This window comes from Mixophyes fleayi, chromosome 1 (genome assembly GCF_038048845.1).
Source record: "Mixophyes fleayi isolate aMixFle1 chromosome 1, aMixFle1.hap1, whole genome shotgun sequence".
Lineage (NCBI taxonomy): Eukaryota > Metazoa > Chordata > Amphibia > Anura > Limnodynastidae > Mixophyes > Mixophyes fleayi.
Genome location: NC_134402.1, coordinates 296,041,207 through 296,064,894, shown reverse-complemented (window position 1 = coordinate 296,064,894; position 23,688 = coordinate 296,041,207). Strand labels below are relative to the sequence as shown.

The 23,688-nt window shown below is 42.3% G+C and overlaps 1 protein-coding gene across 2 annotated transcripts in view; it reads left to right on the top strand.

Moving 5' to 3' along the window:
* The window catches only part of TUT7 (terminal uridylyl transferase 7), a 96,578-nt gene that overhangs the window by 32,737 nt on the left and 40,153 nt on the right, over window positions 1–23,688 (top strand). For both annotated transcript variants that reach the window (XM_075211072.1, XM_075211073.1), the window contains exons 10-15: window positions 11,947–12,066; window positions 16,775–16,906; window positions 17,266–17,446; window positions 17,526–18,574; window positions 20,983–21,133; window positions 21,436–21,522. In XM_075211072.1, coding sequence (XP_075067173.1) covers window positions 11,947–12,066; window positions 16,775–16,906; window positions 17,266–17,446; window positions 17,526–18,574; window positions 20,983–21,133; window positions 21,436–21,522 — 1,720 coding nt within the window. The remainder of the gene's footprint in view (window positions 1–11,946; window positions 12,067–16,774; window positions 16,907–17,265; window positions 17,447–17,525; window positions 18,575–20,982; window positions 21,134–21,435; window positions 21,523–23,688) is intronic.

Genomic DNA, 23,688 nt, shown 5'->3' with positions numbered 1-23,688 from the left:
CTCTAAAAAAAACTTTTCTCTTTCATCCAGTCTGGGGGACACTGCTTACCATGGGGTTGTGGAGGGGAGCTCGGGAGTTGGCACCTAGCTAGTTAACGTTGGCACTGCTGACAGACCCCTCCCCTCTACAATCCCCCTGCCTCTTCCTCTTCCTGTCAGTTTTTTTTCTAGGTGCCCAAAGAAGTTGGGCTCCTATTTTAGTGCTAGTGCTATTTTATTAATTTATATTTCATTTTTTTTTTTTTTCTTAAACTTTAAATTTTTTAAGTACAGAGACTTTTATTTTGAAGGCAGACCTGGGAGTGTGTTCTACCATAGAGAGCACACTCCCAGCCCGCAGCGCAGACACGGCTCTGTCAGATGAGAGCCGAGGGCTCTCACTGGCACAGCCTTGGGTGTGTGGAACAGAGTGACAAGCGGTCTCACCGGACCGCTGTTACACTCAAAGCCTCCCCGATGACCGGCGCTGCCACTGCAGGCATAGAGCGCCTGTTATCGGATAAAAAGAAATGCCGGCGGCCATCTTGGATCGGACCATCGGAGTTAAGACAGGCGGCAAGATGGGGGCTATACCAAGATCTCCCCTCAGTAATAGGAGGGGGCATCGGGGTCAGAACCGCTGCAGGAGACCTCAATCTTTTCGAGGTCTCCATTACTCTGCTATTTATTTTTTCTAAAAAAAAATAAAAATGGAGACAATATGGAAGAGGGGGAGTTAAAATTATATAGAACTCCCCTGCTTTTCAATTTACGGGCAGTATTCCGGTCTTCTGGAGCAGAAGCCCGGGAACAGAGACTGCCTGGTGGGAGCAAGCATCAGGACATGGCTGGTGGACTTCTCTCCTGTTGGCCTTTTGGCTAAGTATTCTTTTTTTATTAAGCATTTATAAAAACTGTATTGCTTTACTGAAAAAGTGGGGCTAGTATGGGTAGTATTATAGTACTCTTACTTGCCAAAACGCAAATAACATTTATTTAAAGGAACAAGTGCAACTTTTACTGTAGATTAGTTGATTACTTGTTTTTTCTTTCTCCTTCAAGTCAGTGGTGTGCTTGTGAAGCTTTCCTTTGTAAAATGTTAGATAAAGGAAAAGGTCCTATGGAAAAATATTTTACCTGTTATAAATGCAAGGTTTACTTACCACAGTCCGTTTACTCTTTAGCTCAGCTTCTCACTAAATCTACTTTGTTATTGACAAGCTCAGCAACACTTTCTTCTATATTGGATAAGGTGGGGGGGGGTCCTGCTGCGGGAACGGCTGTAGGAGGCCCTTCTCTTTTTCTATAACGGATCAGACACGTCTCGACAAGCTAGACCAGTTTCTGAATCCACATATTTGGCCCCTAATAAAAGAAATCTGTGTAGATCCGCAAATCCTTTTCTGAGGAAGGGGAAACAAAATTTAATCCTGATCAGGTTCACGTGTCTAATCAGGAAAAAACTGCCAGATATCAGGCCGTTGATTGCTTTTAACGGTAAAGCAGGCCTTGGACCTCCCAGAGTCAGAGGATCCTAGTCCTATAAACAGAAGTCTCGCTAAGAAGGTCAGAAGAAAGGTTATTCGTTTTCCTCCGTTGGTGGAATTGCACAAGGTTGCTGAGGTAATATAGAAACAACTTGATTTAAAGGTTTCTATTCCAGAAGATTCTCTTCCTTATATCCATTACAGGAAGAGGATCTGGCTCACGGGGAAGGAATCCCTAGGGTGGATACTCCTGTAGCCCGTATAGCCCCCCATGCTACCTTGCCGGTCCTGGACACTGCACCACTGCAGAACAGACTAACCGCAGAATTGAAGCTCAGAAAAAAATCTATATTGTAACAGCGGGTTCTTCCTTTAGACCCACATTTGCTTCGGCTAGGGTCACTAGAGCCATGGAAGCATGGGCAGAGCAGCTGGCTGAGGCCTTGCAGAACTCATAATTGCTTCCCCAGCCTTTACATTTTGAAAGAGGCAGCTCAGAGTACAGTGTCTGTGTCTTTCTCTATTCAGGGTTCGAAAATTTCAGCAAAACAAATCTTATGGCTGAGATCCTGGAAGCCTGATTTGGAATCTTAAGAAATCCCTAGAAACCATTCCTTTTTCTGCATCAGGTTGGTTCAGGCCGGAATTACAGGGTTTGATTTCTCAGTAAACGGGTGCCAGGAGAACACCTTTTTGCCAGTGAATGTGGGTAGAGCCCGCCTCCTGCATTTCAGCTCCTTTAGGCAGTCCTTTCGGGGGACCTCCTTTCCTAGGGGCCAGTCAGAGGTAGACCCTATTTCTCAGCTTCATGTCAGGCCTCCAAGGTTCAGGAGAAGCCTGCACGCTGACTGCCATTCTGCCCACCAGGAGGTGGCGAGAGGGGAGGGGGAGGGGGGGGGGGGCGGCGCCTGTCTCTTTTCTAGAACAGTGGACAGCGTCTTCTCAGGATCCCTGGGTTCTGGGCAGTATAACTAGGAGATACAGGATAGATCTCTTGGGTCCTGTTCCACATGGTTTGCTCGAGTTCCATACAGTAGGCGGGTAATACAAAATTGGATCGCCTCTCTTCTTTCAGCATGAGTTATTTGCAGGGTCCCAGTAATCCAGAAAGGGAAAAGCTTTATTAAAACCCTTTTTCTTGTCAAGAAGCCGTGCGGTTCCTTTCGACCCACCTTAAATCTAAATATCCACTTAAAAGTGGGTAAAATTCGGATGAAGTCCCTGAGGTCAGTAATAAATGAATTGGAAAGGAATCAGTTTATGGCCTGCATAGACATAAAGAACGCATACCTCCACGCTCCTGTCTGGGGGCATATCAGTTTAGGGCTCTTCCCTCCGGCCTCTCCTTGGCTCCAGGGGTTTTTCACAAGCAGGAACGAGAATGTCTGTCTGTAATGGCAGCTTGTCTTCATTCAAGGGGAGTTCTTTACTTAGACGATCTTCTCATAAGATCCACCTCAGAGATTTGCTTGCAACAGCACATGTCCTTCACATAGCTTTCCTCAAGAGCCAAGGGTGTTTAATACACTCAAGGATCTTCCTGGGACTCAGCATGGACACCAAACAGCAGAAAGTGTTTCTGCCAGAAGAGATCAGGTCGGTTCAGAGGATAACATTGCAGGTCTTGTCCTCTCCCAGTCCTTCAATACACTTGTGCATACGTCTCCACGGGAAGATGTTGGTCTCCTTCTCAGTGTGTTGTACTTTTTAGATTGGGGTTATTTGGCTGTATAGCAGGCTCACTTTCTGTGCCTTGATTGTGTGCTGTTCATCTTATTCACTGTTTTTGTTTGACTGTTTCTTCACTATGTTTTTTGTCCCATCTGTCAACATGTCATCTACGGGGAGATCGTTGAGGGTTAAGGTTGGGGTGACTTCTAATTTGAAGTTCACCTGTGCCGCCTCTAATGCTACCTTGTTGTCCTATCACATGCCTTGTGCGCCAGGGGTTTCTGGTTCTGACTCAGCGGACCCTGTCTGGGCTTGGTCACTGGCCAATACTGTTGTGGGTGTGGTTCAGTCTGTGAGTGGACCTTCTCGTACTCCCTCTGGCTTGGCAAACCACAAACAGAATCCATCCCACTTGCAACAGTCAGGCCGGTTCTTCAGGATCTGCCACCACAAGTCCAGCCAGAGTATGGAAACTTACATTTCCAATACAGAGTTTGGTTTCTGTTTCCTCATCCTTAAAGATGAGCAGCCAGCTACGCCATCCTTCTCTTGTAAGCATCAACGGGTGGCGGTACCCCTACGGGGACTTGAGTCCAATTCTCAATGTTTACTCCCAGGAGGAAGGCGAATTGGCCTGATGGGCATGCTTCCATTGTAGCGGTAAGTCATCCTGACAGTCCGTGTGGAGGAAGTGTACAAAACATTCATTTTTATTTTTTTTTAATTTTATTTTTTTTCTCTTCGCAATTGGAAGATTTGCTTGGTGAGTCTTGGTGGTCACTGGTTTGTAAATTCCAAGTGTCCTGTCTGCTAGTCATGTTATCCTTTTTCCCCAGAGGTTCTTGCAAAATGGGAGGTGCCTCCATGTCTCGCCTCTCCAGTTCCGTGACTGGCCAAGGTTAGGATCATCCCTCCTTCCCAATGCAGCCACTCTTAAGAACTCCCTTGGGGTTGGGTATGGTATCCCGATGTTTGGGATACCGACTACACCTACAAAAAAACCACGAAGACTCAAATTGCGACATAAAGAAAATGTACACTTTCTCACCGCAGGAGGACATTACCAGAACAACTGCTATGCGACTGGTACAAAATTCAAAGATGCTGGATGCCGGTGGTTTATTTTGACGACAGCGAACTTGGACGCAACCTAACCCCTAATGTTAACATACTGTTTAAATATACATGTCGCTGTCCTCAATGACATCACAATGTAGCACTGGCATCCAGCATCTTCAGATTTTGCAGCAGTCTTATAGCAGTTGTTTCAGTAATGCCCTCCGTCAGTGGGAAGCTGAGTGTAGATTTAATTATGTCGGGATTTGAGTCTTCGTGGTTTTTTTTGGAGGTGTAGTCTGTATCCTAAGCATCGGGATACTGATTACCACCGCTCCCTCAAGCTTATACTCTGTGTTGTCCATTTTCATAATTGACGGGAATTCATTGTGTCTGCTTCAAGCTGTAGAACACTGGTCTGAACAGCTGTCTAATGGTTTGGTGGCCAGGAGACTATCTTCTGAATTGCTTACCTTGGTGAAACAATTTCAGAGCTATGGATTTCTTGGAAGGCGGGACAAATGGTGCACTGGTATCTGCCTCTGCGGTGTCAGCTCATCAGACTCTCTGGCTAAAATCCTGGAAGGCAGGTGTTGCGTCTAAACAGGCTTTTGAAACGATTCCTTTTTCTGGGGGTCTATAGCCGGCAATGTCTAGGTTTCATTCCTTTTTGCTTTTCCAGCAGGTATAGAGATCAGTACTGTGGTTCAGTCCTCCAGAGACCAGTTCGGCCCAGGGATGGTCTGCAGGGTGTATATCAGGCATGGTCGGCTTTGCATCTCAGGGCAAAGTCAGCAGTTGAATGGTTGTCATGAAAGGCCGTCTGTCCCTCTACAGTCAGCCTTGGTGGGTGCCTGTCTAATCTTATTGAGGGATCAATGGTTCCAGTATAGCACAAATGCCTGGGTATTGGGGGGGGTTATGGACCAGTGGTACATGATCGATCTTTTTGGTCATCCTCCCAGGCGGTTCTTTACTGCAGACCTTTCCACTTGTCTGCATAAGTGACTGGCTGTGCAAGAGGCCATCTGCTCCCTGTTTTCTTAAGTACTTATTTCCATTCCGGATTCCCAAAAAGGTTTTGGATTGTATTCCAAACTTTTTTTTTCTTGTTCCAAAACCAGATGGCTCATTCACGGGTACTGAATCTGCGGTCCTTGCGTTCAGTGATTCAGAATGTGGAACAATGGGAGTTCATGGTGGCTCTAGAAAGCAAGGATGCCTATCTACATGTTCCCACCGGGGGGGGGGTCATTGGTCCCTCCTTGGAATAGCTGTTCAGTCAGGGCATTACCAATTCAGTCCCTTTTTGTCTTGACAACGACTCAACAGGTATTCACAAAGATCATGGCGGTCCAGGGGGATTACGATCATCCTTTACCTGGATTATTCCCGGAAGGCAGTCTTTAGAGTCTGGGTTACTACCTGGTATGAGACAGGAGTACCACTGGAGTCCCAGTTAGTTTCTCAACCTCAAAAAATCCAAGTTGCCCCCAACCAAATGAATGATCTTTTTGGGACTTTTTTTATTGGAACACGCAGGAAAAGTGGGTGTTCTTGCCTCCAGACAAGATTTTGGCCTTGCAGAAGATCATACGATCTCTGTTGGCTGTCAGATATCTGCATTTCAGCATGAGTTCTGGGCAAGATGGTATTGGCTTTCCCGGTTGTCCACTTTGTCCCATTTCGACAGGAGTTGGGATTTGCTCAGTTTCATGCACAGGAAACTCACATTTGAGTCTGTCTGGCCAGGTATTCAGTCTCTCCTTGTGTGTGTCAGGTGCTCCTTTTGTGGCTACACAAACAAAATTTCTGCAGGGGTCTTCCATTCTCTATCTGGTATTGGTCCCTAATTACAACAGATGCCAGCCTTCAGGGTTGGGGTGCCCTGTCTTTTCACACTTTGTTTCAAATTTTGGACTCTGAGATATTATACATTGATTGGAACTTTGGATTCCTTCAATCACCAAATCACCAGGGTGACGCTCATGGCCATCTTTGTTCTACTCCTGGAATATTGGGAAGACTATCTTTTCAGCGGGCCCTATTCATCCCCGCAAGAGGTTTCACCAGTTGGTAGACAGGTGGGGTAGACGTTCGGTTGACCCCATGATTGCGTCTCAGTTGAACCACGTGATCCACCATTTCGGTTCCCGGGCAAGAGATCCTTTGGCTGTCTGACACTGTTACTTGGCGTTTACCTTTTCCCGCTGGTAGTCATGCTTCCGACGGTGTTTAAAAGAGAAAAAAAAGTGTTCCAATCCTTATGGTGGCACCAGGTTGGCCTGGTACCCGGTCATTTTTTCCATGGTGGGAGGAGGGGATCGGTAGTGGTGTCTGCTGCTATGCCAAGACGTGTTAAATCCAGACGATCCAAACCTAGATGACAGAAAGGTCCTTGAGTTAACACCATGGCTGTTGAAACAATGATCTTTTGAGCCAAGGGGTTGTCTGAGATCATGGTGCATACAGTGCTTCTCAGGCTTGGAAACCGGGTTCAGCCAAAATACATTGTCGGTTATGGTGGACATATATTGCCTGGTGCCTGCCTCCAGTTGTTCAGGTTGTTTGTTCTTGTTTGCTTTAGGGTCAGGTGTCGGCTCTTTCTTCTCTCAAAGAAAACTCTTTTTGCCTGATGTGCAAACCTTCATTCAGTGAGTGCTTCATGTAAAACTTCCTCATGTTCCTCCGGTAGTTCCTTGGGACTTAAATTTGGTGCTGAATGCTTTGCAGAATCTACTTTTTTAAATACTTTAGCCTTCCAGGTCAGAAATTTTAAATCCACCGAATAGTCTTCATTTTGGTCATCTCTATGTCAAGGTGAGTTTCCGAGCTTTGTTTTCCGTGAGGATAGGGCAGTTCTTTGGACCAAGCCTTCATTCCTCACTAAAGGGGTATCTAAATTTCACTAAAATCAGGACATTGACGTTTCTGTCCTGAGTAAGTGATGGTCTTCAGAGAACTACATTTCTATTTTTTCTTTCGAGGATCTTCTGGTCCTCTACGATGCGCACAGGAGAGGCTGGCCAGGTGACTACAGTTGTAATCCACCGAGCAATAATCGGTGAAGCTTGTAGTGGGGCTGGGTAGTCTGTTCAAGACCTTGTGGAGTGAGCCCCAAGATTTTCTTGGAGTGCTTTCTGGGCGGTACTATTCTATACCCAATTGTCCCCGATGCGCCCCCTCCAATAGAGGAATTTAAATGGTATTTACTTTCGTATAAAAATCCTATAATTTTTTTATTTTTATTTTTTTAATCATTATGTGACTTGTAGTTTTTATTTGCATCTTTCCACTAGTGATAGAATTCCTTATCTGCTTTGTGCAGGCAGGGCCTGATTGAGAGAAAAACTACTTGTAAGGCATTCCTTAATGGACAAGTGGGTATATGCTGACCTATTAGATGAAAAATAGAGGAAAAGAAATCTCAAGAAGAAATGGTTCTGGCATGCAATGGGACGGACTAATGGTGCATTGATATCTGCCACTGGTGTCAGCTCATCAGACTCTCTGGCTTAAATCCTGGAAGGCAGGTGTTGAGTCTAAACAGGCTCTTGAAACTATTCTCTTTTCTGGGGGTCGTTTGTTTGGCCCTCAGCTTGGCAACCTTATCTGTCAAGCAATAGGTGGAGTAAGTTGATACATAATGTCTGTTATTAAACAAAGGTAACTGAAAGGAGTCAATTACTTGTTGCAGCTCACAGCTAGCATGTGATAATAAGCACAATTAGTATTAAAAATAGAAGTACAGCGCGCCAGTGTTGTTGCTGCAGGAGTGGATCTGGGTATCGCCCACTAATCCAAAAGAAATGGTAAATTAACAATATAAAATACCACACCTAAAGGCGCGCTACACAGTGAGGAAAAAAATCCAATATACAATGATTATCTTGTACAAGATGACAGAATCTCTATATAGTTCAGTTCATCAAAGTTTTCCATAGGGTATTTTCAAGATGGTCGCTTTCAAGATCCATATTCATGAAATCGGAACATGTGAAAAGAAAAGGGAAAACAAAAATACCATAGTGCATTCTTTCACTCCAATTTATTTCCATATAAAACAATGACTGAATAAAAACATTCTAAAATAGTAGATATTGGCTGCCTACCAGAAAAGACCGATCTGCATATATAATATGGGTCTTTGTTTTATCTGATGAGAAGATGACTGTCATCTAGTACACGATAATCATTGTATATTGGATTTTTTCCTAACTGTGTACCACCTTTAGGTGTGGTATTTTATATTGTTTAGCATGTGATGCCGAGCATCAACTTTCTGGTTGTTTTATCTTCATAAACCCTATGATGGGCTAATATTTGGAGCAAATTTTAGATGAGAACAAGAAATATGACTAACTTTTTAGAATCCAACCATATTACATACTAAGACTTTTCACAGGGCTAATAGCAACTACACAGTTCATCATCATCACCATTTATTTATATAGCGCCACTAATTCCGCAGTGCTGTATAGAGAACTCGCTCACATAAGTAGGTTTTTCTCTTGTCTTTTTGTTTGCATGTTTACTACTTATACTACAGAGAGAGCACCTTCAATAACTGGTCAATTGAAATCTCTTTTTGAGACAATATACCACATTTCCTTAAGTGTGGAGGGTTTTTGTTTTATAAATAGGGCCTGATTAAAGGCTACCCTAGACTGATTCCCCTTTAGCAGAGGGCAGCCCCCTCCTCCTGGACTGGGGAGGAAATTAATAAAAAAAAAAAAATTCCAGCGATGCACCAAAAAATCCTTCAGCCTGATGGATCTATTTTTGCCCTATGTACAGGAAAATAAAGGCATCCATAAGTTGCATTCTGTCCCTCTCCTTTCTGCTGGCACCTTCTAAATAGGAGTATTTGATTAAAAAGTAGAATGCTAATGTGACCGGATGGGCTTGCTTCACCATCCGGTCTGTTTGGGAAAGAAGATGAAGTGATGTTCTTTCTCACAATCAGTAACCGAATGTTACAGACCACTTCTACTGGTATCACCTTGCCACCAGACACTTGCCGACTGTGAATGCCAACTACACAATAGCTGTAGGGAAATCATGATGCCACCACTAGTCTCACTATAGTTGCTACAGAGCCCAATTTGCTGTGGGTTGGCTCGTACCTCCTGACAACTTGCTAGCTATTGGGCCCAATCGGTTGCAGGCAGAGCATTGACAGACACTGGGTTCAACACAGGACAGCCAGGGAACAGATTAGAGTGTAAGCTCTTATCTGTTGGTCACATGATACAGCAGGCTATAGGAATCGGGCAGAATCTTCAAGCAGTGATGTTGGTTTGCTCAAGGGGTCCTTACAAGGACCATTACACACTACTTCTGGATGATAATTAGACCCTCCAACTAAAGATAGTATAATAGTTAAAATACAAAATACAGTTTCTGATGAATATGTTGGCAGGGAGTAACCCAGCCTCCTCCTAGCTGGCATCACAAAGTATGAGAGATTGCATCAGGATGTAATATATTCTGTAATCTTGGATGTAACAAAATTCGCATCAATCTGTTATTTCCTAAATTACTTGCTGGTTGCATTGTTCATACGTTTTTGTTTTTTTTTGGGGGGGTTTTTTAACAAGAGAGGATACAAAGTAACTAACCCCTGGCTGTGCATTCAGGCTAAAGTTAGTCACTCACAGATGAGTGGCTTAATTAGCCTGGTATGTCCTTTCTTGATACAATTGCAGAAACAAATTTCCTCTAACATACCATCAGTTTACTTCCGAAACAAAACTCTGTACACTTGCGCTGCTAAGTGACAAAAAATTATATAATTGATCTGGCCACAGCTTTATCTGCAATATAGTGAGGATAGAAATTCTTAGCACACATAGATAGAAGAATGTCTTGTCTGAAAAGACGAGGACAGTGTTGTTGCTTCAAATGCGCTATTATAATATGATTGATTCTTCGGTAGTTTTTACCTCCTTACTGCCATGTCGGCTTGGTTGAGGAAGGCAGCTATTTCCTTCCCTTTTACACTCTACTTGCTACACTAGCCCCACATCCCTACAGAACTTTTCCCCAAGGGTCTCTTCTAGGTGGCAACCTGAGCATGAGTGGGTGAAAGCCCTAGTGAGTTCAGTGTCTCAGCTTTCCCATTCAGTGACCTCATTTAAACAAAGCCACTCAAGCACAAAGGCCTCACTCATACGCTTGGGTTAGAGTACTTGAGTTTATTATGAGAATACGTTTGTTTTGGAGGAGGGCTAGACAACCAAGGCCTCAAACTATAGTCAGCATAGGTTAAGATAGAACTCCATGTTGCAATGGAAAATTGGGTGGATCGGCTTCTTGCCAGTCTCTAGGAGGCGGCATCTCTAACTGATTTTAGCCAATTAATGTTACTAATTTGAATTGTTGAATCATTTTAGCAGCTGTGCATTTGTTAATACAGTTTGTTACAATTATACTCTGGTTTTGCAGCATGGAAAGTAGAAGTGCTGAATGTGATTATTTCATTGCAATGTTTTAATGAAAAAATAAAAATCTAATTTTTAACTTTAACAATGTTAATTATTGCCCATTTGTACGAGTACTGTATTATGATGAACTTTGAGGTCTTTTGTCAGTAAGTGGCTATTCAAATCAATAAAAACCTGGTTGCATTACCCTTCAGCATTAGTACTGTTTAGCCTGGAGAGTTATTATAAACAGTAGAATTGTATGATAGTCTAAGGGCTGTTTATCACCTGCACTTTATATGCACCAACGAGACCTGTGTGTATATGTGTATGTGTATGTGTGTGTGTGTATATATATATATATATATATATATATATATATATATATATATATATATATATATATATATATATATATATATATATATATATATATATATATATATATAATTTTATTTATTTTATTCATGGGTTGTTTTATAAATTGGCTTTTTTGAGCTGTATATGCTATTGATATTTCAGTATTAAACCTTCACGCTTTTTTTTTTTTTTAACCATTCCCAGTTTCACAAATGTCTGCCATAGGATAGTTCAATATATTTGTAGTCCTATTTATTTTGTCTTTTTACCACATCAAGCGCTGTTATTTCTTAGCTTTTTGGATACACATGGTGGATGTCTGGGTTCCAAGTGCAGATTTATGCATCTCCTCCTGTGCAGTCTTTTTAAAATGAACTCCTTAGTGTGTTTATGGAAGTTACTGCTGACCTGTCTAACAGTAGCCACATGACACGAGGTCCATCTGACTGTGGTGCAATATCCTCCATGTGAATGCTTCCCTTTTGGGAGCAAAATAATTCTAGTTTTGCTAAGCAAAAAGATGCAAATTTTGGCCATTTTAGAACATACTAACAGTCACATAATTAACATACTCACACGGAAGCAGATCAAAACATCAGTTAACAGAATGTAAATTCATATCCTAGGGTTACTTAAATATCAGAACAATAATTTGACTTATGGAGAACATCTCCAATTACCACAGCATGTGTCACAGGAAGGCATAACCTTTTTTTTTTTTTCCAATGTACACCTGATGCACCATTGGCCTTTTTGTGCCCAAATACTATAAGAATCTGACCATGACAGACAGTTGAGGTCCCAGGAATTGGTCCCTGGGGTAACTGTCTGGGACCCCTGCCTTGTCAATGGAGTGTTGGATGTGTGTATTTTTGTTTTGTGCAAATTCTCCCTTTCACTAGTCTTAAAAATGGGGAAAATAAGTCTCAGTTGAGATCAGTTGTGCTAAAACATTGTTTTGTCTACAGCTCTGTGGCATTGACAGATCTGAAGAAGGTGGCTTACCACCATACGTGGCAGCTCTCATGGTTGTGTTCTTCCTTCAGCAAAGAAAGGAGCCTATTCTTCCTGTCTATCTAGGATCATGGGTATGTGCAACAAACATGTATATAGCATCACAAGATGTAAACAAATAGCTTGGTAATGATGCAGTCAAATTGGATAGTTTTAAAGCTGAGGTGCTTGTCTGCTTCTCTTCTATACATGGTCATAGGCTGTTTAGAAGGCACTGTAAAGTATTTTAATAGTCCCTAAGATAATGAAACTCCTGAAAAGATTACTTGAGATGCAACATGGTCAGCAGCTTAAGTTACAAAGTGTTCACGTTGTTGTAAATCTCCCAACTCCCACACAAGTACATTCAAAGGCAATATATTAAGGTACCAATCAAGTACAAAATAAACATCAAAACAAAAAGGTAATAGTATTGAGTGAAAAATGTATCCAATTAGATTGTCTATAGCAAGGCATCAAAATGATTTATCTATCTTCCATTGGAGGACACCTGGGACATTGTGGTGTAGGGGATGCGCGTACTTTAAGAACTTAAGTCGTCAATAGCTCCTTCCCTTCGGTACCCTTCTTCTGTTAAGGCCTCTGTTTAGTTTACTGCCTCAGTGTGGCAGCATGTGATTCATCTTTACTCTCTCGTCGTGGGTTTTTTTTTTGGTTTTTTTTTAAGCTTTGATGCTTGTCTCGTGAGAATGGAGTCTCGATCGTGGCAGTCAGTTCTGCACCACATATAAACAGACTGCTGTGCGCTGCTAGAAATGGGGGGTGCCGTCTGCTGCTGCTTCCACTTCTGGACACCTGGACCTGAGCTGGGTCTTGTGTGGTGTTGGAACTGCAATGTAGGCCCCTGCTTTTCACTCACTGGCGAAAACTGTCCTTCTAAATGACTGGGCCCTGGGAGAGCTGCAGCAGTCCCTTTCTCTGTCCTTCCATCTGTAAGATACCTGGTCTGTGGGTTAGTACCTCAGAGTTATTCGGCTCTGGTGTTGTATTGCATGCTCACTTTATTTTCCCTGACCGTGACCTGCTACTGTCTAGGGTTTTTTTCACCCCCCCCCCCTTCCTGCCCCTCTCCTCCTGTCTGTATCATCTCAGGTGGAGATTCTCAGGAGCTAATGCTGGTGTGACTACCTGTGCTAGATGCAACACTAAATTGCTTTTTGGACTACAACACAATGCAGGGATGCTGTGTGTGCAGCCTGCCAGTCTTTTTTTCGGTTTGTTTTTGTCCACCCCTCCCTCCCATTAGCTGGACCAGGTGTTCAGTTGGCTGCAGTCCTGCTATCCTTATCCCCCTGAGCTAAACAGAGCACCTCCAAGGTGGACGCACCTGCGGAGCAGTTGTCTAAGGCACCTACCATTCCCAATGCTATCACACTTAAGGACACCCTCAACTTTATGGTCCCCATTGTCCATCAGTCAATGTTGCATGGCAACATGTGATCCCTCCGCCCACTCCCCATAAGGTCAGTCTAGGCATCTGCTTGGGTTAACAAAGCTGTGGTCTGAGCAGCTTTCATATAATTTGGCACACAAATCTGGACCCTTATTGCATTTTTTTGGAACAGATTCAGAGGGCTGCTGACTGTTTGGGAGAAGCAGCAATGATAAAGGCACGGATATTTGCCTCTGGTCTTTTGCCCCTGTCTGACTCCATGTTTAATTCCTGGAAGGCTGCTGTCAAGTCCAAGAAGACTTTCTTGAAACACTTCCTTTTTCTGGGAGTGTTCTTTTTGAGCCAGAGTTTGGCAACATGAGGGAAGTGGTTTCCTGTTTAATGCTCCAAAGCCTAGAATGTCCAGGTTTTGCTCTGATCATTCTTCAGGCAGGTCCTGGAGTTGGCATGTCGTTCGTCCCTAGGGTTTTTTTTTTTTGAAGTGAAGAAGCAAAGCCTGGTCTGCTAGGTGCCCAGCATCTAACTCTGCTAACAAGCAGTTAGCATGATGGATTTCTGGCCACCATACATCTGCTATGGTGGGAGTCAGTCTTTCCTCTTCTGGGATCAGTGTTTTCAGACTACCACGGGTGCTGGGGGTACATGATAGATCTCATCAGTTATTACCCCAGATGGTTCTTTTTCACAGGGCTCCCTGCAGTGCTGACTAAAAAAACTGTCTCAGAGAGGCCATAGACTACTTTGATTTCTGGCTATTCTGGTGTTTTTGTTCAGGCCTGAACCTCAAGTCTTTAAACACCCAGCTGCAGGTGCCGAAGTTCAAGACTGAGTCCTTAATGTCAGTTCACTTCATGGAACAGTTCAACTCTATGGTGTCTCTGGACATCAGGGGTGTTCATTTACATCTTCACTTCTGGGAGGGCTATCTGGCCCTTCTCAGGTTTGCTGTTCAATTAGAACATTTACTTCAGGGTTCTTCCCTTTTGATCATGCCACGGCCCCATGTGTCTTCACAAATATCATGGCGGCGATATTACTGTCCAAGGGTTATGATCCCTTACTTGGGCAGTCTTAAGGCAGTCACCATTTGTGCTTCTATCCCATGTTCAGGTAACTGCACAGGCTCTGTAGTCTCACGGTTGGCTCTTCAATTACAACAATTCCAAATGGACTCGTTCAAACAGGTGTTCTTTTTAGGTCTTCTCTTCGACACCCACAAACTGTGGGTTTTCTTGCCAATGGGGAAAATTCGGGCATTACAGGAGATGGTATAGAGAACATACAATCATGCAGAGAGTACAGAAATCTGACAGCCAATAGATTTTGGAGGTGGTCCACTTTGCTCAATTTCATGCCAGGGAGTTTCAGCTGCAACTCCCCTTGAGGTGGAGCAGATCTCACCTGAACCTTTCCTTTTGACTGCAGCAGAAGATCAAACGCTCTGTAGGGATCAGCTATCTCTATTTTGGATTGGACCTTGTTGACAATGGATGTCAGTCCTCTGGGTTGGGGAGCTGTGTGTGTGTGTGTTCATGCCTGTTTTCAGGGTCTTTGGACTCTTATAGGAAGCATAGATGGAATGATGTTCAGCACTCTGGTCAGTGCAGAATGTATGCTATAGGTTGGTGAAGATAATGTTGGACCTAATTTTCCAAGGTGGCACCAGGAGTCCTTTACCCATGAATCACAGGATCTTTCTTTGAGCAGAAAAACACTTTGGCTGTCATAGCCGTTTTCAGCTCAGTGGTAGAAAATTGGGAAGCCAGGTAGGATGACTCTTCACCTCAGCAACTGGTCTCTGTATCCAGCGGTTTTTCGGGTGACTGGACAGGTGGGGTTAACCGTATGTTGACATAATAGATTCTCCGTTCTACCATGGTAGAGCTCTGATTCAGGGCAAGAGATTCTCTGGCGGTCCTGGTAGATGCCATTTCCATTCCCTAATGGTTCCACCTGGTTTATTTGTTCCCTCTGGTGGACATGCTGCTGAGGGTCTTTGGAAAAAGGTGTAGAGCAAGAGCGTCCCGTTCATTCTTGTTGCTCCAGATTGCGCTCAGAATGGCTTGGTACACAGATGTCTGCTATATTTCGGCAGGCCAGTTAAGGTGTCTGCCATTCTGGCCAGACTTGCTAAATCAAGGACTGTTTCTTCATTACGGTTTTTAGAATGACTGGCTTTAACAGCATGGCTGTTGAAGTCACTATTCAAGCAAAAGTTTTGTCTGTGCGTGTGGTGCAAACCATGCTTCATGCTCGGAAGCCAGGTTCTGCCAAATAAGTTTTGCTTACATATATTGCCACATGTGAAAGAGGACTCTCTACCTCTTCATTTCATTTGTGTTAAAGGAGGCACTGGAAGCCAGTATGCGCTTTAGCTCTCAAGGTTCATGTGTTGTCCCTTTTGGGCTTCTTTCAAAGAAGACTGGCTCTGATGCTGGATGTGTAGACTTTCTTGCAGGGTTTCTTCATGTCCTTATCTTCCTCCATAGACTCCTTGGGGTGTGAACTTTGTGTTGAATGCTTTGTAGCATACCCTTTTGAACTGTTAATCTGTTGCTTTGAAATTCTTTACATGGAAGACGGTCGTCTTTTTGGACATTTTTTTTTTTAATGTAGCATTAGATTTAGCTGCCTTGTCCTGCAAGTCTCCTTTTCTAGTCTTCCTTTGAGGAATGGTCTGAAGATCTGCTTTAACATTCCTTCCAACATAAGGTAATAACCAGATTCCACATTAATCAAGACCTTGAAGACCAGCTCTCGACCGGAGCCGTGATGACAGAGGACAAGTCTTATTTTTGCTCTCTGGATGTGGTCAGAGCTTTACATACTTGTACGTCTTGGGCAGCATGGCACCCTAAGTGAACAACTGTGTCGGGCAGAGGCTACCTGGTCTTCGGTTCGTACTTTTACTGGATTCTACAAGTTCAATGTGTTCGCATCCAGTGATGCCAGTTTTTGGGAGAGAGGTGCTTTGGGACTTCCCCAATGTACCCAGTGTCCCCATTTGATGCCTGATGAAATAGGATTTTTATACCTGGGTGAAATCCTTTTCTTCTCCTCTTTCCATTGGGGACATTGGGCTGCCACAATTTTTACTCTGGTAAAATGTCACAAAAGGAGAATCCATTCATTTGTTCAGGAGGATTTTGTTCCCCTCCCATAATGGGTTGCCTTCTGGAATATAAGCTACTTGGTCTCCTGTCTTCCCTGACTGATCGTCTGTGTGGGTGGGGTGAATTTAAGTTCTTAAAGTTGTCTCTACGGTTATAATGTAGTTATGTTTTGGTTACATGGATTCTGAATTAACCAAGCCCCCTCCCTCCCTCCTCCAAGCAAAGAGATTGTTCACCTAAATATGCCTATTAAAATTGTGTATTAATGCTTTACAGATTGAAGGCTATACAATTTCCAAACTGGGGCACTTTAATCTGCGAGAGCCTGAGAAACAACATCTGAATTGGGAACATGGCCCTATAGGAGATGGTGAGAGTCTTCAGAAAAATGGTTATACAAAGGGAAAGGTAAGAAGTCCATTAAGTTAAAAAAAAAAAAATGAAGAGAAAAAAAAATATTTAGACAGGTCTAATTTTAGCATACTAGAATATATACCATTACATTTTTTTTTTTGTTTACACATTTTACCTGCTTAAAACGTGGGCAGTATTCTTTTTTAACTCTGTAGCTGCAAATATACAAACACTTCGCTTCAGATTTCTTGCACTCCATTAAGAAAATATCAGTGAGGTGTTTAGGGGTTTTGTTTTTTTTGTTTTTCTTTTTCTTCTTACCCTTACACTATACAAACAATCCCTAGGTTATGGCCATTAATTTACCATCTGTTAAGTTGGCATAGTAACTTTAGACATTCTATAATTTCTAGGTTCCACTCATCTTTGATGCAGAAAAACAATGCTCTGTGTCTGTTGGTCAGTTGTGGGTTGATCTGCTAAGATTTTATGCACTGGAATTCAACATGGCTGACTTTGTTATCAGTATTCGTGTTAAAGAGCAGATATCAAGGGAATTGAAGGACTGGCCCAAAAAAAGAATTGCTATAGAAGGTAACATTGCTGACCTTGTCTTTTGCAACACCACATGTACAGAATACAAAATCTAATAAAATGTATCTTTGAAATGTAGATCCTTACTCTGTAAAGAGGAATGTTGCAAGATCCATGAACAGTCAATTAGTGTATGAGTACATGCTTCACTGTCTGAAGGCGACGTACAAATATTTTGCTATGCCCCAAGACAAAACTGGAAAATCTAAAACTCTGAAACCCACTGGGTCTGGTACGGGTGCTGACAGTACAAGTGCACCAACAGTTACAGCTTCTGTGAAGGAACCACATTTAATTGATGTTGAGAACATAAGTATGAAACTGGAAGACTTGTCAGTTGACATCCAAGAAGGCACTTTAGGTAATTCTACCATTAGTCAGGGTCATGAAGAGTTGGACAGTACAGTGAAGAAAAAGCTAGTGTATGAATCCTATCCAGATGTGACCCTTCAAGATGCTGATTATGTGACAGAGATTATTTTAGGTGACACTGAAGACTCCTTACAGAGCTGTGAGGAACCAGAGAGTCCTCATGAGGAGTCTGATGATGACCATTCTTTCAGGGAGGGTGAAAGGCAAAGCAAGTATATCCTGCTTGATCAAGGCTTTGAAGAAGATAGTGAGAGTGGAGAGGCACCAATGGCAGGTAATGAAGAAACCGATAGTCTGTCTGATTTCGAAGGTGGTGGTGTGGCCGAGGGTCAGGATTTTGGTTTGAAAGGTGGTGACATATATGTTGAAAAAGTCGACTTGGGTGAGGAGAGCACAGATGAACTAGAGGAAACTCTTGGTGAGTTCATGGCTCCAGATTTTAGTTTGGCAGCAGTAAATAATTCAACTGATGAAGAAGATGATTATGAAGAAAATAGTTTGATTTTAAACCGCAGAGAGCATTTAGATAGTCTTGTAACTGATGAGGAGCTGGAGAACTACACTGGCTCAGTAGATCTATTGTCTGAAGATGATCAGATTGGACGTGTGCTTGCTGGCAATTTAAAAGACCTTAATAAAAGCACTGTGGATATTTCTGACACTGACCTTTTAAAAGATGAAGACCCTAAGAAATTGATGGCAGTTGACAATTGTTTGTTTTATGAATTTAACAAACCAACTTTCACAAAAGGCAAGGTAAGATTGAATAAAACTATGTAGGTTTGTTAAACTTTCCCTAATTTTGTTAAGGATAACTCCAATCAAAACTGCAATGTTTTGGGTGCAGTCAAAAAAAATTATATTTGGATATGCTGATTACTCAATCTGCCAGATACCTAGATGTATGTAGCAGTCCCACACCACATTACTTTACCCTTGCTGCTTGGCCTTTTCCTAACATGTCTATACTCTCCCTCACTTATTTCCTATTCATAATGGCTAGGTCATGGGTGAAAAGCATCAGCGCTTGCAGTAGGAGTAGAGTAGAGTGGAAAGCTACATGGCACCACTTGTCCATTTAGATCCTGGCACATCAGGAAACTGCATGTAAATATAGGTATAATACATTCAGCCAGTAGGGGGACACTAATACTATGGGATATAGAGGATCCCTCTGGACTCTGGCACATTTAAAAAGAAAAATCTTAAACAAGACTTTGCTCCTCCCTCCTTCTATATCCCAATCTATTCCTTGAGATTTTCACCTAATATCTCTATTCCCACTGGTTACTATGCTACCGCACCTTCTCAAAAGGATAGAGTACGAGTGTCCTTGTTGACATCCTTAGCATGCCTGTGCACCATCACTTCCTTGGCCAGTGTGCCCGCTTTGGTGGTTTCTCCCAAGGCAGTATCTGCTAGCCCAGGAACAGTTTTACCACAGAATTTAACCATGTGGCGGTTGAACCCATGACTCTTGAGGGGTTTTCATGACAGGGTGATTTGAAACCATGCTACAGGCTAGGAGATCTGATTCAGCCAAATATTATTGGATCAGGTGAGAGTAGTAGTTTCTTTCCAGTTGGCCTCTCTTTATGTTCCTACAAGTTTGGATAGCTTGGGTAATGCATTTGCTCAAGTTTCAGAACGCTGCACTCTGGTTTCTTGCAGAAGAGGCTAGCACTCTTACTGAAGGAGCATACATTCTTCAGGGGTGTGACACATTTGAGACTAACATTCACATTGAAGGCATCGCAACCACTGGATCTCAAGTTTCTCACCTGAGACCAGAGCCTGGAGGGTTTATTAGTACTGGGGCACTGTCTTGTAGATCTAACCATCTTTTCATTAAAAAAAAACAAACTTATGGCCTTCTCTGCACAAAACCATCTTTGCAGCCTTGGGTGGTTTCTAAATTGCACTCAATTCAGAACATCAGGATTCCAACCAAATAACCAAATCCGTCCTCCTGAGGAGGAAGGATCTCTTAACTTGCTAAATGGACCATTAATGATATAGAAAACTAGACTAATAGCAGACTTCTGGTCCTTCCCAAATGATGCTTCAAAAAGATTTGACCAGCTAGATGGATCACTTCTGTGATTCATCACTTAGACTGGAGTTTGGAAAACCTGTTTCTCATAACTTAAAGACTTATTCTACCAGATGACTGCCGAAGCTCTGTGCCCCTCCACCCATGAAGCAGAGCAGCTGGACCATGAGGACCTGAGATGTTTAGATGACCTTGCAACTGGTGATCATATGGTCCTCTGAACATCTCTGGTTCTAGGTTTGCATCAAAGGATGGCAGTTTTGGTCGGAAGGTGCTGCTCACCATGACCCTTTGTGGTCTTGCTCGAAGGGCATATTATGGAGATCCCCATGCTACCATTGCCCCCAATTGGATTAATAATAATTCTGACTACATTGGGGGTTTCCCCACACTTTGTTCCTTCTTCTATTAAAGTAAAGCATGCTTTGGGTTGCCATCTTAATTTTTTCTTTTTTTTTTTTTTGTTTACCTCCTGGCTCTGTTCTGTGGGGCTTTGTTCGAACAATGGGGATATACAGGAGGAAGGAACAATGCTGTGCTTGAAGATTAAAAAAAAAATAAAGTGCCTTAGTCCTTGGCAATTCTGTGTATGTGTATATGTGTATATGTGTATATGTGTGTATATGTATATATATATATATATATATCTCATGATATCAGTCCTTTAAACCGCGCCCCCCCCACCCACCCATGGCTTCAGGATACAATGCAAAAGCATGATTTACTTTAAAGAAGTTAATGAAAAACCATTTAAGCACATCTACCAAAAATAATGAAAAAGGGACGTACTGGGCCATTTGCTTTATGGGGGGAGTTATTCATAAAAGTCTGTTAAATTGGACTAATTAGGTGTTTCATAAGCCTATTCATTACAACTTCTGGTGGGTAATTGACAATTTTTTATAGTGCTGCATTTTATCTGACAAAGTGGAAAATCATTCCAATATTTCATAAACAAGATTCGCTTGTATTTTAGTTTAGTTTAATTTCAAGCTTCATCTTACCACTTTAACATTCTGCTCAAAGTAGAGGCTTGCAGAGGATGTATTTCTTCTGTATTCAAAATTAAATATACAAGAGTTGTGTATTGTTTTTTTAATCCTCCATTCAGCTGCCCACAGTTGTGTGTTACTTGTGTAAGAAAGAAGGACATCTAAAGAGAGAGTGTCCAGAAGACTTCAAGAAGATTGAACTGGAACCTCTGCCACCCCTCTCATATAAATTCCAACAGCTTTTGGATCAAGTTTGTATGCAGTGTTGTGGTAAGTACTTCTATTGTTTTATAAAGATCAAATACAATACAGTACATTTTTGTAGGTCTAGCATGCTCTGCTGTTGCCATTTTTGATACTTATTGGGTTATATTTTTTTTTTATTAGTGCTCAGTCTTATAGCCTTTTATACTCTATGCAGCTGTAATAGTGTGCACATAGGAATGATTTAGAAGCACAAGATGTGTATCTGAAAATACTGCAACAAACTTGGACAAAGGGGGAAAAAAAAGGCAAAATTCGAAGCAACTTCTTTTTTTTTTTTTTTTTTTTTTTTTTCTTTTTTCTTGTAGAGGATTTCTCTCCTACTACTTTAGAGGATAAGGCCCGGGAACTTATAAGACAGGATCTGGAAGAGTTCATCAGGCGTGAATTTCAAGGTAAATATAGAATTTCAGAACTACATAGCATAGACCTGCCCCATGTCACATGTAAGTGCACTCTTTCTCTATACACATTTTCTTCTAGCAGTCATACAACTGATTTTTACAGCTTTTCTCATCTGCCACTTGTGTGGTATTGTAGAAGAAATCAGGAAATATAGGCTCATATAAAGCGAAAATGTGTTTACTTTGCATATTAAATGAATAACAGTATCAGTACTGTAAAGACCTGTACAAAATAGAGAACAATCTTTCACTCTTTATGGGAATTTACACTGGTATTTATAGAGAGCTTTAAGGTACATGTGCAGTATTTGATGCAAGAGCTGATTTATCAGCAAAATCTTGGTACACTGTTTTCTTAATAACAGGAGTTAACTTAATTATCCTTTAGCACCTATTCTATTGCCTATTTAGAAGTTATCTTCCTTAAAGAACTACTTCATTTGTTACAGCATGATTAAATACCAATGCTATGATCACTTTTGCGCTTTTCATCTCATGTCTCTCATACAGAAATCCCTTAAGTCTGCTTTTCCAGTTCAACTTCATCATTCGTTCATTTATGAATTCCCACACTTGTAACTTAGTTTTAACTTTCTTTCTTCACATGATGGGCGGGGGAGTGGCACAGAATCTTCGCTTTTTACTAGACCACTGAGCTTGACAGCATTTTACAACCCATAAAGCAAATGCATGAGAATACAAGTTTCAAGATGCCATAAATATACTTGGTTCTCCTAACTAACCAAACGCCATGATTCAGCTTGATGGATTTTTTTTTTCTGTTCTAATGTGATCAAAGTTCTGTTGTAGATGCATCATTCCTTTCCACTGTTTACTAGCTGGCATAATTTCTAGTGCCATTTTGTTCCTCATGGTCCCACTTCTACATGCAGAGACAATTCCAAAATGACTTTTCTTAGGCATTTGGGGTACACTGCTCATCATGGGCTATAGAGGGGGCTGTGCTGGGAGTAAGGCTGGCCCTACTGAAACGAAAAACATATCTTGCCTGCTCTTGTGCCTCTCTGCACCCTCCACATAGACAATTTGTAAAAAAAAAATTGTCCCCAAGGGGTATCCTTTTTCATTATGTCTTCTCACACTTGTCTGCTCCTTCTGTGGGGGCTGAAGAGGCAAAATCTCAACCAGGGCCCCCGCGCCTCCGTGGGACTGGACCATAGTAACCACAGATGTCAGCACGCAGAGATGGGAAGCAGTGACGCTGGACCTTTGCAGCAGAGAGTTTAGCGCAGCTCTGAGCTTAAGAATGTTTATGGGTAGCCTTAGCTTCCTCTTGGCACCAGTCTTAGACTGAATTAGGATAGTGCCCATAATGAGGGTCTGACAGCGCAGCAGATTTGCCATATATAAACCACCAGGGGGAACCAGAAGTCCTCTAGGAAGGAGGGAACAAAGATCATGCAATGGTGGAATTTTATGCAACATTGATCTGTGTTATTTATCCAGGGGTGGACAGTTGGGAGGCTGACTTATTGAGTCTGCATGAAAGTCATCATGGGGTGACCTGAGGATTTTCAAACAAATTTTTGAAAGGTAGTTTTTTCATGTTTGTTTTGAAGGTGCAAATTGGTAGATCCCTGTCTCCTGTGCTCATTTCACCTCTAACTCAAATCTGTATTCTCTCACTATCTACTGGCATCTTTCCATCACTATACAAGCACGCAGTGATTACTCCTATTCTAAAAAAACAAAACTCCGACCCAGCTCTCTCTCAAATTACTGTCCCATCTCTCAGCTCCCTTGCCCCTCCAAGCTTCTAGAGACTTGCCTACACTCGCCTCACACGCTTTCTTTCCGCTAACAACCTGTTGGATCCTTTTCAGTCTGGCTTTCGTTCTCAACACTCCACAGAGACTGCATTGACCAAGGTTGTCAATGATCTGATCACTGCTAAAACTGAACGCCATTACTCTCTCCTAATTCTCCTGGATCTCTCGGCTGCATTTGACACCGTTGACCACTCTCTTCTCATACAAACGCTGCAATCCCTAGGTCTTCAAGACACTGTTCTATGCTGGTTCTCATCCTACCTCTCTAATTGCTCTTTCACTGTTAATTTCTCTGGAGCCACCTCTGCTCTGCTTCCCCTATCATTTGGAGTACCACAAGGCTCAGTGCTAGGTCCTCTGCTGTTCT